This window comes from Gobio gobio (assembly GCF_949357685.1).
Source record: "Gobio gobio genome assembly, chromosome: 12".
Classification (NCBI taxonomy): Eukaryota; Metazoa; Chordata; class Actinopteri; order Cypriniformes; family Gobionidae; genus Gobio; species Gobio gobio.
This window is the reverse complement of record NC_137105.1, coordinates 44,454,076-44,475,677: the sequence shown is the minus strand read 5'-3', so window position 1 is coordinate 44,475,677 and position 21,602 is coordinate 44,454,076. Positions and strand designations below refer to the sequence as shown.

The window sequence follows — 21,602 nt, the reverse complement described above, 5'->3', positions numbered from 1 at the left end:
GACCCACAAATAGACTTTTGTCCACTGTAGTGGACATTATATTTGAGTGAATTTCTCTGACATCATACATTTCACAGTCTGGATGTCCTGTAAAGAGCACATTCAGGGCTTTGCAGAGATACCAAATGTTTGGAGGTTTCATCAGGACAACAACTTCTTCTTGGTCTTTTAAAAACGGCTGACATTAATGTTTAGCACTCATATGGAAAATATGATAATATTTTTAATTATAATTCAAATCTGATTAATTTTCAAATAGTTTGTTATAAATCAACAACTCAGGAAAATGTTATGGGGTTTCTAATCAAAATATGACTTTCTGTTACAAAACAGGGCATCGATTTCATAAATGTCCACTGTAGAGGACGCCAGGGCATAAATCATGTTTATCAGGCATTTTGGAGACATATCAAATGAATAGGGAAAGAAATTACATATCAATATTCCTATGAAATATTAGATAATATTATGAAAATGTTGCCAATTATCACTCCAATTATTACACTTATTTTTTTCACTACATGCTGCACCAAGAACACATGAATATGCAAATTAGATGCAGTGTATAGATACATTGTATCGAATGGGAAAATCCAAGTATGGCCATTTTACCCACATATCGATAAAGTAAAACGGTATATCAATGCATTTCGTTATATATATATAGTTCAGAATCATCTTTAAACAAAGTTTGTTTAAAAAAAAAATCCTGAAATCTAAAAATTGATTGGTGAATTAAAAATAAATCCCATTGTTTTTGCCTATACATGCAATTTCATGTCATTTTATTTTTTTTAACAACTGAGTCCTGGTGTCAACTACAGAGGACATATCATAACATATGAATAAAATATCATTTTTCAAAAAAAAATTCCCCATTTGTTTCTTATGCTCTAAATATAATAACATGAAAAAATACTAAATTCAACAAAAAAAAAATTTTCTGGGTCCCCTCCAGGAGGATAAAACTGTTAATGTACCCTCCATACAATGTGTTTCACTTCTATTTACACTGTTTCTATGAATGAATAGCGTCCATCATTATTAGAGCTTCTTGTGAAAAGATGCCATTTGCATTTGAAGTAACCTGTATCATCTACTACTTCCACTCAGCTGCAATAGATACATTTCAGAAACGTGCAAATTCGCGTTACAATGAGAAGCCAAACTCAGGTCAGGTCTATAAATTATTCTGGTCTGTGAGAGGAGTTTCTAATCTCATATTTCCCTTTTCCGTTGCAACTCTACCTAACTTGACGGTGTTTCTTCATACGTCATTAAGACCGAAGTTTCAACCAATAGTCTACCTCAATTTAGGTGACGTTTGGCTCTCCTGTACACGTTTATCTGCCAACTGACCAATCACGGTCAGTTTTGAGCCGACAGTTTTGTCTTAGCCTTTGGTGTCAGCGAAGATGACCACGGTGGGCTAGCCAGATCGTAACGACAAAACCTTAATGTTGACGAATTTGCGGTTTTATTAGCTGAATTTGCAGAGTAATAACACAGTAGGAGTCGCACTAGCCATCCGTTAAGATGCCTCTCCGGGCCGGCGAGCGGCATGGCGGTGGCAGGTTTATATGCTTCCTTATTCTACTGAACGTCGTGTTGTTTTCAGCCGGAGTTATAGCAACTCAAGAAGAGAATAAAGTCGAGGAACAGCCCGCGGAGGTACGTAAGAACACATTGGTCCTCCTTGCTAGGTAACACACATAAGAGAGCTTATTTAAACTATAAATGTGTCAAAGAGGAGCTGTGCTAAAAGTGGCTAGGTAATGAGTGTCATTCAAGGAAAACTAGTCTGACCACACACACACTCTCTAACAGATTTGTTCACTTGGTTATTTGGCTGCAATAAAATAAACGGATGAATGTAATTTTGACAAGCAGGGATCATCAAGAAGATTCTGCTGTAGACAATGTGCGATTTTTATATTGTGGTATATAAATGCCCTAGTGAAAAACATATATATCAAAATGTATTTAAAATACGTTTATTTCATACTAAGTATACTACAAATCCATATGACACATCGCTTGAGACTTACTGATATAAATATTATAATTAAAATGTATGTGTAGTACTTCTTTTTTGCACAATGCACATTTCCTGATAGTAAGCCTAAAATGTGTTTTAATATCACTATTAGTAAGGATCAATGTATAATAAATGCAAGATATTTAAAGTGTACCTAAAGTATACTTCATATACTTCCAGTATACTGTACCTAAAGTATATAGTTCAACTTTAGCACAATCAAATATACTTAAAGGGATAGTTCACCCAAAAATGAAAATTGAAAAACCCCATGATTGACTCACCCTCATCCACCCTAGGAGTATTTATGACATTCTTCTTTCAGACGAAAGCTTTATAATGGCAGTGAATGGGAGGCCAAAATTCGACGCCCAAAAAAGTGCATCCATCCATTATAAAAGTAATCCACACGTAAAGGCCTTGTGAAGTGAAGCGATGCATTTGAACTTCTGTATTAAACTTACGGAAAAGGCGTAACTTACACAATGTCAGACGTAGTGTAAACGCTTTGAACTGCGAGAGGGCGTTACACTTTCTTCATAAGGTGAATACGGAAGGCGGTCTGGTGAACGCTAGATATTTTACTTTATAAAGTTTTAAATATGGATATTTTTCTTACAAAAACGCATCGCTTCACTTGAGAAGGCCTTTATTAACCTCCCGGAGCAGTGTGGATTACTTTTATAATGGATGGATGCACTTTTTTGGGCTTCAAATTTGGGCTGCCATTCACTGCAATTATAAAGCTTGGATTAGCCAGGACATTTTTTAATATAACTCTAATTTTATTCGTCTGAAAGAAGTGTCATATACACCTAGGATGGCTTGTGGGTAGGGCTGCTCGATTATGGAAAAAATCATAATCACGATTATTTTGGTCAATATTGAAATCACGATTATGTAACACGATTATTTCACATGACTTTGGGAATGTGTTGTATTTATTAAAAATACACCTTTCAACAATTCAATTGAAATTGTAACATTTGTTGTACTTTTTGAACTATTAAAATAAATAATATAACATATATTCAAATCAAAGTATAAAAGTATTCACGTAAAAATGATAATCACAAATAAATAAGATAAACAATATGGTTCGGCTAGATATGCTTTTCAGGTACGTCTAACATTAGTTTTCAGGTACAGAAATGTATCAAATGTAAAATAACATTGCATATTTAAGTGCATAAATTAAAGATTAATCCTATTAAACTTACAAAAGCTATTCAATCCGGATCGGATATGCGTCGTCTTTCTCGACTGTATAAAGTTCACTTAAGGCATATACAGACTATGTCTGCTAGGATACTCATCAAGATGGACATGTTGACATACGTTTTGTGTGAGTTTGTCCGTTCAAGAGCAAGACTTGAAAGAGAACTCAATATTTGCGCGCTGAGAGACGTGTGCGCGCTCTCGGATGATACATTATCAGATAGATACATTTTCTCACAGCGCGCGGCTTCTCATTCGCGTCTTCTGGCACTAAACCCGGGTGACGACGGTGAAAACGACTGGTCATATTCTAACATATGGCAGCACTCGCATGCATTGCACAAAGTTTACAAAGAGAGAATTATTTGAAAAATATGAGGGGGAAAAAGGACGTTTACACGGCACCCCTGCTCTCGTCAGTTTTTGTTTCTTTATTAGATTGTCATAGGTCACTCTGTTTAATTTTCAAGTGGTTAAACAAATTCGTGGTGTTCTCTTGCGTTGCAGCCACTGCCATGTAGCAAATCTTGCACGTAACATGTTTTTGCTCGTCGTCTGATTCCTCGAAGCCAAACTGTTCCCAGACAACGGAGTTGGTTTTGCCTTTTTTGCTCACCAAACGCTGCTGTAACTGCCCTCCTTCTGCCATCTTTACTCGCGCAGAGTTTTTAAATTCCAGCGGATGATATGCACACGAGACTCCCGATCTGAGAGAGATTGTGGCTTCGGGAGGGGCGGATGAGCGCATGCGCGTTTCATTCAGAACGCAAGGCAAAATAATCGTTTTTTCTCGATTGTACTATTTTGGTGATCGCTGGGAGGCAAAATCGAAATCGAAATCGAAATTCGATTAATTGCACAGCCCTACTTGTGGGTGAGTTAATCATGGGCTAATTTTCATTTTTTGGCGAACTATCCCTTTAAGTATATCTTTAGTTGGACCTCAACACAATTTCCGGATAACTAAAGTGCATAAAGTACAAAATCAGTTGTTCCAATTTAACAAACTTAAAGTATATCAAGTATACTAATTGCAGGGTATTTATGTTTTTGTAGTATTCTTAGCATAAAATAAATGCATTTCAAATCCATTTTGATATTTATTTTTCACTACGGTGTATAACCATATAAAAATGGAGCCCCTGCCCACCCTTCTCAAATATGAAGTGCAGGACCAGATAAGTTTTATCAGTCAGAGGCACATTGTGGCATTGAAATTAAGCTTTGTGTCTGAGGGGATGAGAGCAGATCAAATGAAATAACCCAAGTGCATTGATCTGTAGAAAATGTTATGTTGCTGCTGTTAAGAGGATCATCTAGCTCAGCGATTCTTCACCACAGGACCGCTGTGGGGTTCAGCAAACTTTCATGATATTTTTGAGTTTGTTTCATTACAAAACAACTACCTGCTGAGGTACATGTAAGCTTCAATATATGGCCTTCATATATGGTCTCCGGCAAAGAGGGGCCTTGGAGTCAAAAAGGTTGTGAACTACTGATTTAAATGATAGTAGTATCAAAATGAGATTATTTTTTGTATATAAAATACAAACAGTATAAGTTTGAAAAATGACTTGGTGGATTGAATCTAAAGGTTTACTGTTAAAGCATGTGAGACACAGAGAAAGCGTTTTTTCTGAATTTTTTACATTTCTGTGTCTGGCTCTACAATATTTTTCTTCAGGCACTGTTTGGAAGAATACGCAATCATACTACTAGTTGACAATCTCTAGAACTGCTCTCCTGAAAGGTTCCCCATAGTTTTCATACTTAAATTGTTGCTATATATTTTTTTTCTAATATAATATTGAAATGCCTAATTGTATCTCTAAATGTTGTTCTGTTGCTCCATTTGGTGTACAAATTGTTACTATTAATTGATTTAACATCTGAAATTCTGAATCATTTTCTGTCCAGCTGCAGAAGGCAACCATCGGTCACGCTCCCGGCCCGGCAGTGAGCATCAATGAACCCAATAAGGGTAACCTGGGGTTTATTCATGCCTTCGTGGCAGCCATCTCAGTCATCATTGTCTCTGAACTGGGAGACAAGACATTCTTCATCGCAGCCATCATGGCTATGCGCTACAATCGCCTCACTGTTTTGGTGGGCGCCATGTTGGCTTTGGGACTCATGACGTGTCTGTCAGGTAGGTGAAATACAGTTGTTCTAAAGCACTTTTACTTTTTTGAATCAACTACAAATGTTGATATGCTTCACATCATATCTTCCACTTTCCAACAAAACCAAAGACTTTTGGTGTCATGACTTCAAGTCACAAATTCCATGTTTTTGTGTATTACATATGTTGATTAAACTATTATCTGACAAAATTAAAATATAGAAAGTATTAAACAAAATCAAATACCCCCAAACCTTAACTTTTGGCCAGTCCCACCACCGGTCTTCTCAATTGTATCCACAATTGGATTGACACTCAATTGACACATCTTTAAGTTAAATTTGCAGTCATGTTACCCATCTTGACCCATTCATTTATTTATTATTTTTGTTTTTACTTTTTTAATGTGTAGGGATTAGGGCTGAACGATACATCGAATTTTCATCGTCATCGCGATATGAACTCGCGCGATGAACACATCGCAACAGACAGCCTGACACGATGAATAAGGGAATACAGTTTATTACATGCGCCAATCTGAGTAACGTATTATGAATACTTGGATTACTTCCACATTGAATTGCATTTTATAAGTGTAGGAATGCGGCCATCAAATCCTGCTTACTAAACATATATTATAAAATATTTAGCTAATGTCAAACGGGGCCAACGGCGCTTGGGCTGGTAAATCAGCACATAGGAGAACATTATGCGCTGATTTACTAGCCCAAGACCCGTTGCACGTCAACTAAGCAGGAGCACCTGCGGTGGTCGGCCAAAATACTTTTTTTTTTTTTGTATGTGAAGCTGTTTTACGTGAATATTATGACACGAGTGAAGCACAAAGTTTTATTTACAAAATAAATAATAGGTTCGCAGTTAAATGTTACATCACAGCCATGGAAACATATGGATTCATGCCGATCGAGGCTTTGTGGTGAGCCAAATTTAAGTTTGCTTGCGTTTTGCTATCTGATCACACGATTTTCCCCGAATTTAACAATAGGCTTACTCCATTTTATTCTACTGGACATGGAATCTCTTATTTATTTTCCCAAATCCTCATTTACGTCTCTGACAGGGGATTAAACATTTCTTCCTTGTTTGATTTATTTAGGAGAAGGCTAGGCTATATTCGCATCATTTACTGTGGTAAAGTAGAAAAGGTAGGACAGATACATTTTACTTCAAACTTTACTTTATTTAACACAGTTTGTGCTGCTATTAGACTTGGTTTTGTGAGATTTTGTGTATAGCGCATTTCATACACGCCAGAGATTTTTAGTTTCGCCTTCTCTCACAGCGCATCAAACAAAGCCTACGTTCTTGACCCTGTGGAAGATAATTTCGTTCTTCACATTTTACTACAAGTAGCCTATCAGTTTTGGAACATCAGAAGAAAACATGAAGATATTAGAAAACGATGCTTCTTTCCTGCTCGTGTCATCCCTTTCAGCGCAAAGGCATATGACGCACGTCTGTGGGGAAATATAAACAATTTTTTTCTTTAACTAATATTTAACTTATATTATTTATATTTCGATTATTTACAGATATTTATTTAAATGTTTTACATGCTGTAGTAGGCTATGTTGTTTCACTGACGGAAGTAGGCCTACTAAAATAAACACGCATGTTTGAGCCTTATATTTTTTATTTTCAAAATGTAGGCTATTTAATTGAGATTGAGGTGTATATATATATATATATACCTCAATCTCAATTAAATAGCCTACATTTTGAAAATAAAAAATATAAACGAATAATCGATTTAACGAATATATAACGAATATAATATAGGCTAAAAATATATATTGGCCTAGGCGTGCGTGCGTATCCGCCACTGCACAGTTTCACTGCCGTGTTATATTTCGTTCTCCATTCTCTTTTTTTCTTTAATATGAAATGCTGTTTGAATACATGTATTCTGTTACTGCCAACACTGAACACGACCCATTAAAGCAATAAGACATGGGAACAGTAGGCTATAGCTATATTCACATTTGAATATTTATCGCAAGTCATATCGTCATCGCAATATTAAACAATGTTATCGCACATCGCAGCTTTTCCTCATATCGTGCAGCCCTAGTAGGGATAGGACATAATTCCAATTTAGACGTCCCAAATTTTGGTAATTTTGTCAATTTCAACAAAACTTGTTTGTGCCTTTTGAGCATTTTTTTATTTTATTTGGTCTATTGTCACCTTTTTCAAATTCTCTGGATTCCTATAGGAATGCACCAATGTATCTGCAAATAATCTGTATGTAATCGATTATATCCTGTCAATCAAAAGGAGGTGGAAAACGTGTCAGACTGCATCTCATATGGTGTGTGAAGACAATGTCTCTTGTGTTGAATTTAGAGTTGTCAAAGTTAATGCGACAATAACACATTAACAGTTAAATATGTTAAAGCAGGCTCTATTTGACCCGTAGTTCAAGCCAGGGCTGCCAGGTACAGGTTTTTTCCCTACACCAAACTTTATTTGTAGCGCGCCTCTGTGCTTACTTCTGATAAGAAATAGTCTCATTTTCATATTCTGTCCATTTATCACTAAAGTCAAAAAATAAATGGCGTTTTGAAGCTCTTAAATGTGACGTGACAGATCACTGTAGCTCCTCAGTTTAAGTGACAGCGCAGTATAGCAGAAAATAAACATGAATGCACGTCGCAAGGAATGTTGAAAGATATAGTAGAACTTACCAAAATGTAGCATGTATCATGTAGTCGCTCAACCAGTGTTTCAACCACATCAATAAAACAGCTTGAGAGCAATGTCACTTAACCCTCTACTGCATAGCGTTGCTCTCAGGCAACGGAAAGTGTTTTTAAGTTTAATTTCCAGTACATGTTTCTTTAAATAATTGCAACCAATCAAAATGGTCAAATGATTGCTATAGAATGGTCCAATAAGGTGTGGGAGTCACTATAAAGCATCATTTGAAGGCGGGGCTTCCTTTTCTGACATGTGGTCACATGAGCACATGGTGTGAGAAGAAGGTAAGATTATTTGCTTCAGTAATCTTATTTACAATGACATGAACTGTAAATAAAAAATATATGTATGTGCATGAAGGTGTAGAGAAGTTGTTGTCAAGTTTTATTAACTTTTTTTTAATTTAGCATGTTTAGAAATTCAGTTTTTCTTCTTGTTGCCTCAGGGCAACGTTATGCGATATGGGGTACTTTTTATGGAGGTCTTTGCTGACAATGTGTTTGGATGTTATCACACATCATTACATGTTATTTGTGCACAATATGGTAAAATAATAATAATAACTTCATAGCCACGCCCTAGCAACCAGTTACAGCACCCTAGCAACCATATATCAACATTAACGAGCCATATCTCAGTACCAGAGCATTGTAGAAATACAGAGTTTGGCTCTTTTGACTCAGACTGGCCAATAGTCTTTCAATATCACCCCATTAACTGTATAGCCACACCCTAGCAACCATTTAGAGCACCCTAGCAACCGTATTGCAACATAAAGAAGCCATATCTCAGCCCCAGAACATCGTACAGTCATGAGGGTGGGCTCTTTTGACTCAGACTGGCCAATAGTCTTTAAATATCACCCCAAGAACTGTATAGACACATCGTAGCAACCATGTACAGTACCCTAGCAACAGTACAAACACATTAATAAGCCATATCTCAGCCCCAGAACATCCTACAGACATGTTGCTTGGCTTTTTTGCATCCCAGTAGCATCCGAGAGGATTTTTTTTGCCACGGCAAGCACCACTCACATTTTCTTCAGGAAATGTACATTCTAGAGTGAGAAAGTGAACTGTTCAAACAGGTTCTACAGTGTTTGAAAAAAGAAAACTACCTCTGTTTGATGGATTGACAAATAAGTTTTAGTCAGATTAAATACTTTTTACTTGCTAAGACATATTTGAAGTGTTTTTAAAAGGAAAATTACCACTGTTTGATGTGTGTAAATGGACCAAATGCTACAATTAAATATTTGAAACCCATTATTAGGGCTGTGCAATTAATCGAATTTCGATTTCGATTTCGATTTTGCCTCCCAACGATCACCAAAATAGTACAATCGAGAAAAAACGATTATTTTGCCTTGCGTTCTGAATGAAACGCGCATGCGCTCATCCGCCCCTCCCGAAGCCACAAACTTTCTCAGATCGGGAGTCTCGTGTGCATATCATCCGCTGGAATTTAAAAACTCTGCGCGAGTAAAGATGGCAGAAGGAGGGCAGTTACAGCAGCGTTTGGTGAGCAAAAAAGGCAAAACCAACTCCGTTGTCTGGGAACAGTTTGGCTTTGAGGAATCAGACGACGAGCAGAAACATGCTACGTGCAAGATTTGCTACATGGCAGTGGCTGCAACGCAAGGGAACATCACGAATTTGTTTAACCACTTGAAAATTAAACAGAGTGACCTATGACAATCTAATAAAGAAACAAAAATTGACGAGAGCAGGGGTGCCGTGTAAACGTCCTTTTTTCCCCTCATATTTTTCAAATAATTCTCTCTTTGTAAACTTTGTTCAATGCATGCGAGTGCTGCCGTATGTTTGAATATGACCAGTCGTTTTGCCCGTCATCACCCGGGTTTAGTGCCAGAAGACGCGAATGAGAAGCCGCGCGCGCTGTGAGGAAATGTATCTCTGTGCGTTCATCCGGGAGCGCGCACACATCTCTCAGCGCGCAAATACTGAGTTCTCTTTCAAGTCTTGCTCTTGAACGGACAAACTCACACAAAACGTATGTCAACATGTCCATCTTGATGAGTATCTTAGCAGACATAGTCTGTATATGCCTTAAGTGAACTTTATACAGTCGATAAAGACGACGCATATCCGATCCGGATTGAATAGCTTTTGTAAGTTTAATAGGATTCATCTTTAATTTATGCACTCAAATATGCAATGTTATTTTACATTTGAGACATTTCTGTACCTGAAAACTAAGGTTAGACGTACCTGAAAAGCATATCTAGCCGAACCATATTGTTGATCTTATTTATTTGTGATTATCATTTTTACATGAATACTTTTATACTTTGATTTGAATATATGTTATATTATTTATTTTAATAGTTCAAAAAGTACAACAAATGTTACAATTTCAATTGAATTGTTGAAAGGTGTATTTTTAATAAATACAACACATTCCCAAAGTCATGTGAAATAATCGTGTTACATAATCGTGATTTCAATATTGACCAAAATAATCGTGATTATGATTTTTTCCATAATCGAGCAGCCCTACCCATTATTAATTGAAAAGAGTGCCAGTTCCCTCTTGATTTTCCTAATAAACATTGAGACAATATCACGTTTTTCTCTGTGATTTACTACCTATACTGCATAGCGTTGCCCTGAGGCAACAAAATAAAATCTGCTAAGGGGGTGGGTTTTTAAAAAAAAAAATTTTTGTTTGTTAATTTGTTATCTTAAATCTTCAAGAAAATAAGATAAAAAAAAATTTTTTAATGCAAAAACATAATTCATGCATTAGAGGGTTAACATTGCATTTACTTCAGGAAAGTTATTCAAAGTTCACAGTTCCTTAGTTAGCTATTTAAAAAAAATGCTAGAGAGGAGCACATTTACTGAAGACAAATGTTTATGAAAACTACCTTATGTGCAACTGAGGTGTATAATAACATTTCTTTTTTTTATTTTAATGTAATTATTATACATCTGAAAATGGCAGTTGAATGTAATAGTTTGGGCTCTGTTGTTAATTTTAAAATCTATTATAGCAATGTACCAAATGAGGGTTCCTTGTAGTTCGCAACATTAATTGGGATATTTTCTTTCCTTATCATCATTGGCAGATATAATTCTGAATAATCGGCGGAATTTTGTATTGGGCATCTCTAATTTCTATTTTTGTCTTTTCATATCTTTCTCATCTAGCTTGGCAGTGCATAGCAGGGCTCTAGAGTGCGACCAAAATTTTTCCCAGGTCGCACCGGTGCACCTAACCTCCTGGCATCCGCTGCATTTCCACGTACAAAGTGTTTGTTCTCCTTTGACGGAACTCTCCATAGATACACGTAGATGCCTCATTAGTGTCTGTTTCTATGGGCCGCTATACGTGGAGCGGTCGAATGAGGCATCTATGTATATATTTCTATGGAACTCTCATGGTTGGATCATATCGTGGTCTAAACCACCAATCAGAGACAGAGATGGGGCGGGTCTTTGCCTCTGATTGGCTGTGGTCCAGATATTCCTGTCAGTTTACACTGCTTCGTCAAGCTAACCACAAAAATAACAGTCGTCGTGTGTAATCATTTGGCGTTCGCCGTTTGTAATCTTCCTTTGAAGAGACTGGCAGATCGCACTGCCTGCAACATTTCCCTCAGATATAGTAAATGCTTAACCTAGTCGCCGTCACTACTGTGATTGTGCATTGTTATATTATATCACAAAAATTATCTCTGAGAACGATATTTTCTGATATATCTACTGTCCTACCTGAAACGCTAACGTAAGTATCATTGTTAATTTGTTTTGCCTGCTGCAAAGTGACTTACTGGCTCTTTGAAAAAAACGTTCGACCACTTTTAATCCTGTGGTGAACTACCCGTAATAATTCATAATTTCTTTATAGCTTTGTTTCAGCTGGCACAATTTTATTAAAAAATATAAACTACGGTAGCCTACAATAGCCTATCAGTAACGTTACCACATAATTATGACAATCATCAAAGCGTTATATATATATATAGCAGGCTGAGGAAATTAAAAATTCCGTATTTTTATTTATTATGAGTTGTATTTCATGGTTTATTATTTTTTAAATAAATTCAACACTTTGTTAAAAACTGTAGTTTTAAACTAGTAATGTTCAAAGCATTGTTTCCTGTGATTTTAATCCCTGTGTAAATGCATATATTATGTTGTCCTTTACATAATATGTATGAATGTATATGGAGTGTGATAAAAAGGTGACCTTGAAATTGTGGCGTTAAAGGGGACATGTGCCAGGGAAAAATTTGGGTGCACCTAAATAAAAAAGTTAGGCGCACCAGTTAGTCTGGAGCCCTGCATAGTGTCAGTAAAAGTCTTGTGAGAGATATTTACAGGATCATTCATCATGCAAATTTTGTATAGTAAATTTTGCATCTATCCAAAACAATATTATGCCATACTGGTCTAACAGATTTCTAATGACAGGCTTTTTTTTTGTCTAGCCAGCTTTATCAGTAGGGCTGGTCCGAATACCATTTTTTTTTAGCTTCGAAGCTTCGGTAGTAATCAACATCGAATATTCGAAGCTTCGGTAGTAATCAACATCGAATATTCGAAGCTTCGGTAGTAATCAACATCGAATATTCGAAGCTTCGGTAGTAATCAACATCGAATATTCGAAGCTTCGGTAGTAATCAACATCGAATATTCGAAGCTTCGGAGGGAAGGGGCTGCACATATTCTTCTCTCTAATAAAGGCAGGAATCTCGAGAAGCGGCGCGCCTCACGCGGGCAGGGCTTATATGCCCCAAGAATGGACACTGCACTAGTAGTTTAGTTAGTAGTCTTGTTAGAGAACAGATTAACTACAATTAAAAACTGAACGTGCCCTGTGAGCTGAACGAGAGTCGCCGCACAAACTGCTGCAGGAGTCAGATTTCATTCATCACGAGAGCTGAATGACAAGATGATCGCGGAAGATTTGGTTTCAAAGCGAAATGTAAAAGCACCTATTTAAGGGAGTTTGTCATTGTACTGTTTTGTTGTTGTGTTTTTCATTAAGAATAATAGGCTAATGAACCCACAATTCAAGCAACCCGCCCCCGAGTTGGCAAACCGTAAGTAAACTGCGCACGGCTGCATTCGTTCACAGCCGCTCAGTGCACAAGCACTGCAATGTGACGGTGAGGGAACATTTTCTCAGTCACATCCCTAACGGGTAAAAAGGCTAATACATTTTGATTCTATTATTGTATTTTCCACAATGTAAAACCAATGCAGCTCAACCCAAAATGCAAGCTCAGGCATGTGCTGCTTCCATATAAGCTCATGCAGTTGTGTGCTCTAGACAGAGAATACTCGGTTGCAGGGAACACCTAAGAAGCAAATATATTTATTAAGTATAACGAAGTTAGGTTCCTATTCAACTGTCCATCCTATTAAAAACTGGTAGGCTATTAAAAAAAGAGTATTGTATTTTGGCAGATTTTATAGTGTAAACGTATGCAAGCGCGGATGAGAACCGTTTCGAGGGGGATGGCAGGTGTTCGTGTGAAGAAAAAAAATATATATATACTTTTTAGAATCCCAAATTTCAAAATCGAATACCAACCCATTGAACAAATATTCTGGTCCAGCCCTATTTATCATTGTCTTATATAATTAAGTATTATATCTAAGGTTTTACAAATAATAGTGCATAATCTGCTACATACATTTCAATGCCTCATCCGATGTGTACCACTGTTTTATACTTGTTTTATGCTTTGTCAGAGAGTGCTCATGCAAATCTGTTATTTGTGTTTGTTTTCGTGCACACACGTACGTAACTACTTTTACTTTGCGTCTGTTAATTTTTCGAAAGAAACATGCTAATTGGTGGTTCAAAAGACCAAAACCTATGTTTATAGGTTGAGTAGATGATAGTTTCAACCAATCTGGGCACGGGGCTGGGACTAAGCATCAACAATCGTTCCTGTTTGCCTCCGAGAACAAACGGCATGTTTTTTTTTTGATGAATCAATGCTGATCAACTTGACGCGATCATGTTCACTACAGGAATCTCCTCTTTGCGAGACTTTTTAAAGCATACGGGTTGGATTAGCGGTTCAAAAGTTATTAAACCTTTAAAAACAATAGATATTTTTAGCCGTGTGCGGCTGTCTCGTTCTTTAAGGGTTAAAAGAGAGATTTGATCAACTGTGTCTTTTATAAAATCCTCTGAATGCATGAATGACCCATTTTTCTGTTTGTCTTCCCATTAGTCCTGTTTGGTTATGCCACCACCATTATCCCACGGATCTACACCTACTACATCTCAACAGCGCTGTTTGCTATCTTTGGACTGAGGATGCTTAGGGAGGGACTGAGGATGAGTGCTGATGAAGGGCAAGAGGAGCTGGAGGAGGTCCAGGCTGAAATAAAGAAAAAAGATGAGGAGGTAAAAGCTTTGTAACTGAAGTGTTTGTCCACTGGTATGGCTATATATAGCACCTCCTGAATATTTGAAGCATCTTGTCTGACCTCTGATTGGCTGATTCTCTCTCCTCCCTCAGCTGCAGCGCTATAAGCTGGCCAACGGCACACCTGATGTGGAAGCTGGGTCGACGGCGAACTTGTTGCCTCAGAGGAAGTGGCACAATGTGATCTCACCCATATTTGTTCAGGCACTCACCCTCACCTTCCTCGCCGAATGGGGCGACCGCTCTCAGCTTGCAACCATTGTGCTGGCTGCAAGAGAGGTATTGTACAATTAGACTTCTATTCTAAATTATATTTTATAAGAAATGAAATTGTACTAAAAATACAATTTTAAATATTCTTAAAGCCCATGAAAATGTATTGTGCATTATTTAAAAAAAAAAAAAAAAACCTGAATGTGTATATATTTTAAAGGTAGGTTCTTCCATAAACACTTTGGTATACTGGTTGAAACTGGTTGATAGCAATGAATAATAGAAGTGTATGGCATACTGTATATTACTTTTGTATATTACTAGGGCTGCAGCTATCGATTCTTTTTGTAATCGATTAATCTAGCACTTGATCGATCGATTAATCGGATAAAAAAATCTGTGCTTTTAAACAACCAAAACAAATAATGCATAACGAAAATGAAGAGGAAAAGCAATTTAATTTATTAATATGCACAACAGGTTTCATGCTGTAATCTAACCCTGACATCAAAGTAAATATATTTTATGTAGATTTCTACACCTGCAGCATTTACCATTAGGCTACTAACAAATAATATATAATTTCTGGGGTGAGCCTAGTTGCTATGGTAACCTAGCAGTGTGTGTGTGTGTGTGTGTGTGTGTGTGTGTGTGTGTGTGTGTGTGTGTGTGAGTGTGTGTGAGAGAGAGAGGCTTCTTTGCAATTTGATACTGAATACATACATTCATTTTCAATAGAGCGCTGCATTTGGCTTGCATCACTTGCATAGCGGTGTATTTTAGGTGAAGCATCCGTTCGAAAAATCGCGTCACAACATCGCGTCCCGGTGTATACAGTGAACGCATGCTGAAATTATTGTTGCGTGGCTACATAAAAGTTTAAGCATATGTGTTGCATTGCCACGATTGGTCTGACTGACGCGAGAGAGAGGAGGGTGTGTGTGTGTGTTACTGATTTTCTACTATTAAAGTTGGAATTTTTCCAACAAATGCAAAAAGTGCATTTCTTTGTGATTTTAAAATACTTTAAGGAAACGGTTCACTTTCAGCAGTTATTGATGTCTGTGGGGCAGATTTATGTTTGTTGTACATCAGATACAGATAAATTAACACAGTAGTAGACCTACATTACATTTATTTGGATGCATTAATGAGAGTGATTGTGTGTGTGAATTACTCATTCCGTCTCTATTCATTATGAAGCTGTGATTTGTACTTACTTCAAAGGTATTCAAATATATGCCTTTAACGGTTGAGTTTCTAAGCTACTTTAGTGACTTTACTTTAGTCACAGGACGGCGTTGACACTGCGTTTCTGCGCTGCTCTCCGCGCGCGATCTTAACGCGAAAAGAGGTCTGCCTTCAGGGCGCGCGCTCGTTGTCAAAGACGCGACACGGCTCGGCTCTGTTTCACAGAAAAAAGCTGAGCACTGAACGGATAAGTTTTCCGTATTGTTGTTTTTGAATAGAGCACCATCGCTTCAATGTTCAAACTGGCAAGGCTTTAAAAGCATTTACTTGACAAACTTTATGAGGACGAAAGTGAAAGCGAGCCGTGTGTGTGAGTGTGGCAGCTATAAGAACGGTAATCAACTTACATAAACTGTGTAAAACATGCAGTTACTATAGTGATTCTGGGCATCTAGAATCTAAACTAAATTCAAAATATATCACGCGCAATGGTGAGCTTCCTGAACATTGAACAGCGGTCAGTGTGAATCAGATCCCTGCGCGTATAGTGCGCGCCATAGTAATTTAACAAAGCTTCGAGGCAGAATTTTTGCCTCGAGGAATTTTTGTAATCGAGTTAATCGAGTAACTCGATGAATCGTTTCAGCCCTATATATTACTATATACTCATTTGTATATGACAGGGCTCCAGAGTGCGACTAAATGGTCGCATTTTGCGACTAAAATTTGTGTGCGACTGAATTTTACATCCAGTCGCACATGTGCGACCAGTAAATTTGAAAATTAAGAAAATACACTTACTAATTATAATTGATAGACGTTATGTCTGGCAAATTCTATCTTTGCCAGCCGTTTCTATATGAGATAATATTAAACCATTTGTCCGTGATGCATTTTTGCCATTCGCAATCCAGAAGAGAGAGAGAGCGAGCGAGCGCGCTCTCTCACGTGGAGCTACAGCGAACACAACACCACAGTCAGCTTAATGAGTGAGGATGGCCAAGAGAACTACACAAAAGTTTAGTCTGCTTAAACCCTAGGGATGTGCTGTGATATTAATCTAATTTTATTTTCGATTTCGGCTTCCAATAATTACAAAAAGATGGTATGAGGTAAAACTATTCCGTGTTCAGTCGAGCGCGACATCCTTCCTTCCCTTCACAGCCTTGCGCTGTCATTTCTCCCTAAACCTAAACTAAACGTCAGAATCAGTGGTTGTTGTAAACTGCAGTCTCTACTGTTGCTAAACTGCGGGATGTGTTTGATAATAAAGAGCTATTAAATGCACAGTAATCCGCGCAAGAGACGCTGTTTCCAACTTCAAGGCGGCTTATGTGTGTGTGCTGCGAAATGGACCGACTTGCACTTAATATTTTAGGCTTTGTGTGCGCGTCTAAACCATCAAATAAACAACAAATAGCCTGTGTCAGAATGACCGGATTGGAGAGTAGTTATTTTAACAGTTTATATCTTAAATGGGCGTAAATAATTTGGAGAAATAGGAGAATATGATATTATTAGTTCTACATTTGATCGGTCTTAAAGGGGCAGCGTCTAATAAACCTGCTGACGATTGAGCCATTCATTCGAATCGAACAAAAGGCAAATAGAAAATATTCACATCTCTTGAATGAATAACTTTAGCTTTTATAAGCATTAATCTAGCAATGTATACAGTGAAAACTATGCAGTGTTATTTTACATTCCATTACTTTATTAGATTTCTTTGTAGGTTTGTTCTTTACTGTAATATTAATGTTAGCAGACCTTCCGAATGCCTGCACACTGGTCCATTTACAAATAGATGTTTTATATTTTTGTTCAAACTTTGGGGTTTATTTTGCTATAGATATTTTACTTTTCAGATTATAAAGCCATGTTAATTGTTTTTTTGTTTTTTTTTATAAAAAAAAATAAATAAAGTATAATAAAAAGAACCGTTAAGAATACTGTTAAAGTACCGGATCGATAAGCAGTATCGTAGTAATACTGTTAAAACCTTAACGATACCCATCCCTATTAGTAATACAGTAGAAATTAGTAGATTTGGTTAGCATGTTGATTTACAGTGTGCGCCCCTAAAATTTCTGGTTGTGCCCCTAAAATTTTCAGTTGGGGGCCACTGTGCTCCTAGTGAAAAGTTAGTCTGGAGCCCTGATATGCCAGCAGCCATATCACCCTGTAGCCCAAGGCTGGTTTCCCACTGAAGCTAAGCAGGGCTGAGCCTGGTCAGTACCTGGATGTGAGACCTCCTGTGAAAACTAGGTAGCTGCTGGTAGAGGTGTTAGTGAGGCCAGCAGGGGGCGCTCACCCTGTGGTCTGTGTGGGTCCTAACGCCCCAGTATAGTGATGGGGACACTATGTCCTAGTCCACACGTACACGGGTATTTTTTTTAAACCGAGTTTTTCCTCCGTTTTAAAAAACAATCGCGTCCACACAAGCACGGTTTTAAAAAAATCTCTGTCCACATGAAAACGCAAAACCACGCTATGATTGGCTGCCTGATTTCCACATGGGTCCCATCCAAGACACTGATGCACTGAGGGATGCCATGGGCTCAGTGAAACCCTTCTACAAGTTCCTTTACTGGACTCAGTGACAGGTAGCTGTGTATACATAGGGGCAGGGCACAAGTGGACTGTAATAGCTTTACACACTTGCCTTACTATTTTGTATTATTGAATTCTGGCGCCTCTGTTCTGCAATACAATGAGATAACCGCGCATGTATCTGAATACATGTGATAAGCGCTGTTAGCAGAGTTATTAAGAGCTACGTCCGCCATTGCATAGACTCCACTCATGTAAATAAGAGATAACGGTGCACAATCTGATGTCAAACAAAGGAGAGAACGGCACACACTTCGACTTAACAAGCCGAAATCTCCGGTTTCACCGTCTACACGACAACGATGTAACCGGAGTTTATAAAAATCTTCACCCTGGCCGGAGTTTTCAAAAAAGTCCGGTTTCAGTAACCGGATACTGCGTTTGCGTGTGGACGAACAGCCAAACCGCGTAGAAAGAGCAGCGATTTTGAAAATACCCGTGTTCGTGTGGACAGGGCCTATACTCTCAGAGAGCACCGTCCTTTGGATGAGACGTTAAACCAAGGTCCTGACTCTCTGTGGTCATTTAAAAAATCCCAGGATGTCCTTCGGAAAAAGAGTAGGGGTGTAACCCCGGCATCCTGGCCAAATTTACCCATTGGCCAATGGCCTCTGTCCATCATCATGGCCTCCTAGTCATCGCCATAAACTGATTGGCTTCATCACTCGGTCTCCTCTCCACCATAAGCTGGTGTGTGGTGGGCGTTCTGGCGCAATATGGCTGCCGTCGCATCATCCAGGCGGATGCTCCACATTGGTGGTGGTTGAGGAGATTCCCCCCTTCCATGTAAAGCGCTTTGAGAACACAGAAAAGCGCTATATAAATGTAACAAATTATTATATAAATACACATGCATGTATATATTTAAGAAATGTATATATAAAATATATATACACATACAGAATATGCATGCAAATATTTCTTAAATATATAAATGCATGTGTGTTTTATATATATAATTATACAAAGTGCACACGCATGTAAACACACTTATTTTGGATGCGATTAATCGTGATTAATTGCTTGACAGCAGTAACCTATTACAATTTACTTTGACATAAATTATTTTACACAATTTTGTAATGTACATTTAACTAGCTCAGTAAATCCCGCAGGACGATTGTAATAATCCAGCACTCTGTATTGCTCATTATTAGCAGCTAGTAAATCACTTTAGAGATGTTAACTGTGAATAACTGGCTGCTTTTGTGCTGCAGGATCCATTTGGAGTAGCAGTCGGGGGAACTTTGGGACACTGTCTGTGCACCGGACTGGCTGTTATCGGTGGAAGGATGGTGGCTCAAAAGATCTCCGTCAGAACCGGTGAGATTGAGTCATTTACTACAGCACATAATGTTCTATAGGTTTACATGAGCAATGATCTCCATCCAGATTTGTTTGCTGATATTTCCTTTCATCCCATCTCTACAGTTACGATCATAGGTGGGATCGTTTTCCTCGCCTTCGCGTTCTCTGCCCTATTTATCAAGCCCGATTCTGGATTCTGATGAATGAAGTGACTCTTGGTTTCAAACTGAACAAGTGGAACAGAGACTGCGCGAAGATTGTTTGAGTGAATCTCTTTTGTATGACTGACAGAATGAAAAACTGCTCATGTCTTAATGAGCATTTCAGTTTTTTTTGCTTAATTCCTCCTTGTTTTTCTTCTTTTCTTTCAACCAGACGTTATTCTGTTTTTAGGTGATCATTGCATTTCTCCAGTATGCCATCTAACAGTTTACTTGAACTTGCCAGATGTTTGTCGTTGCACATAGTAACATTTTAAATTACACATCATGAATCTTGTTTCTATATTGTTTTACCTGTTTGAGCAGTGCACAACGGATAAATACTGGCCTGGGTCCAGTCTATTTTATTTAAGTTCAAGCTTACTTGACTACATCAGCTGTGAAACTACAACCAGACCAAGACAAGCACCGCCACCCTTCCCCATGACATCCTGTGCCGTCTACCCACTGCCCGGCTGTAAATCTACACGCGTCTCAGGAGTATTTAGTGGATAAGAGCTTCAGCAATACAACAGTTGCAGCTCTCGATTGATCAGTTAAGTATTCTTTAGGAAACTGCCTGTTGATGGTTTGTCCTTTATTCATACCATATTACCAAAGGCTTGAAATGATGTGGATTCTGATTACATCATCACGTGTGGCCTTTAAGCCCAGACATGGTATTTACTGGTCATCATTGTGCACTCATAAATGCATTGGTGTTCTCTCCTCCGCTCTGCGTCACTGGTCGTAAAGTGTTAAGAACAGTCAGACTCCCCTGAAAAAGGCCCACAGCATATAGATTGCAGTCTCTTTGTCAAGGAATTGTAACTATCGTTTTCCTCAGAATAGTTTTTATTTATTCTAGTATGGAGCACAGATATTGATATTTTGTCATGGGTGGAGAATTTGTTCAGTCGGGGAGAAGATCGGGGTTCTTTCTTTTTGTAACATTTTCAGGGTGACTTTGTCAATATTTGACAGGGGTTCAAAAGTGTTCTGAACTTTAGAGGAACTACAAAACTGTTATTCCTGTAAATATTGAATAAAAAGGTCAGTCTCAGTCTTTCAGATGTTTTGTTTCTTTGAACTCTATTAAACCAAGGAGCTGATGTAATAACCTACAAGGCTATGAAGCACATATTTCTGAGATGTGTACAAATGTGGTCTCAGAGTTTTTGGACAATCACATGTACAATTCCTTTCATTAGATGCAAAATATCAAACCATGTGGCATCTGCGAACAAATTATGTTTGAGAGCTATTCTCAGAACTAAATTTGCTCTTTTTAACCAACTGGTCTCATGGTCATTTTTTTGTGGCCATCAAGTTCACAGAGGTGTCCTAGCAGAATAACCACCGGTGTAGTTCCATCACAAACATATGAACATGTTTCACAGTATTTAAAAGGTGTACTATGTAACACATTCTTCAGTAAAATATCCAAAAACCACTAGGCCAGTGTTATATATTTTGTTCAGTTGAGTACTTACAATATCCCAAATGTTTCTAATTATTTGTAAATCGTGAGAAACTGTTATTTTAACCAAGGAACCGGGACGT

The 21,602-nt window shown here is 37.8% G+C and overlaps 1 protein-coding gene across 1 annotated transcript; it reads left to right on the top strand.

Moving 5' to 3' along the window:
* The first annotated feature begins 1,356 nt into the window (after positions 1-1,356).
* On the top strand, positions 1,357-21,102 carry tmem165 (transmembrane protein 165). The gene is made up of 6 exons (XM_079831127.1): positions 1,357-1,671; positions 5,174-5,405; positions 14,320-14,495; positions 14,611-14,796; positions 19,749-19,854; positions 19,963-21,102. The coding sequence occupies exons 1-6, from the start codon at positions 1,537-1,539 to the stop codon at positions 20,037-20,039; spliced, it is 912 nt and encodes a 303-aa protein (XP_079687253.1). The 5' UTR covers positions 1,357-1,536; the 3' UTR covers positions 20,040-21,102.
* The last annotated feature ends 500 nt before the right edge of the window (positions 21,103-21,602 follow it).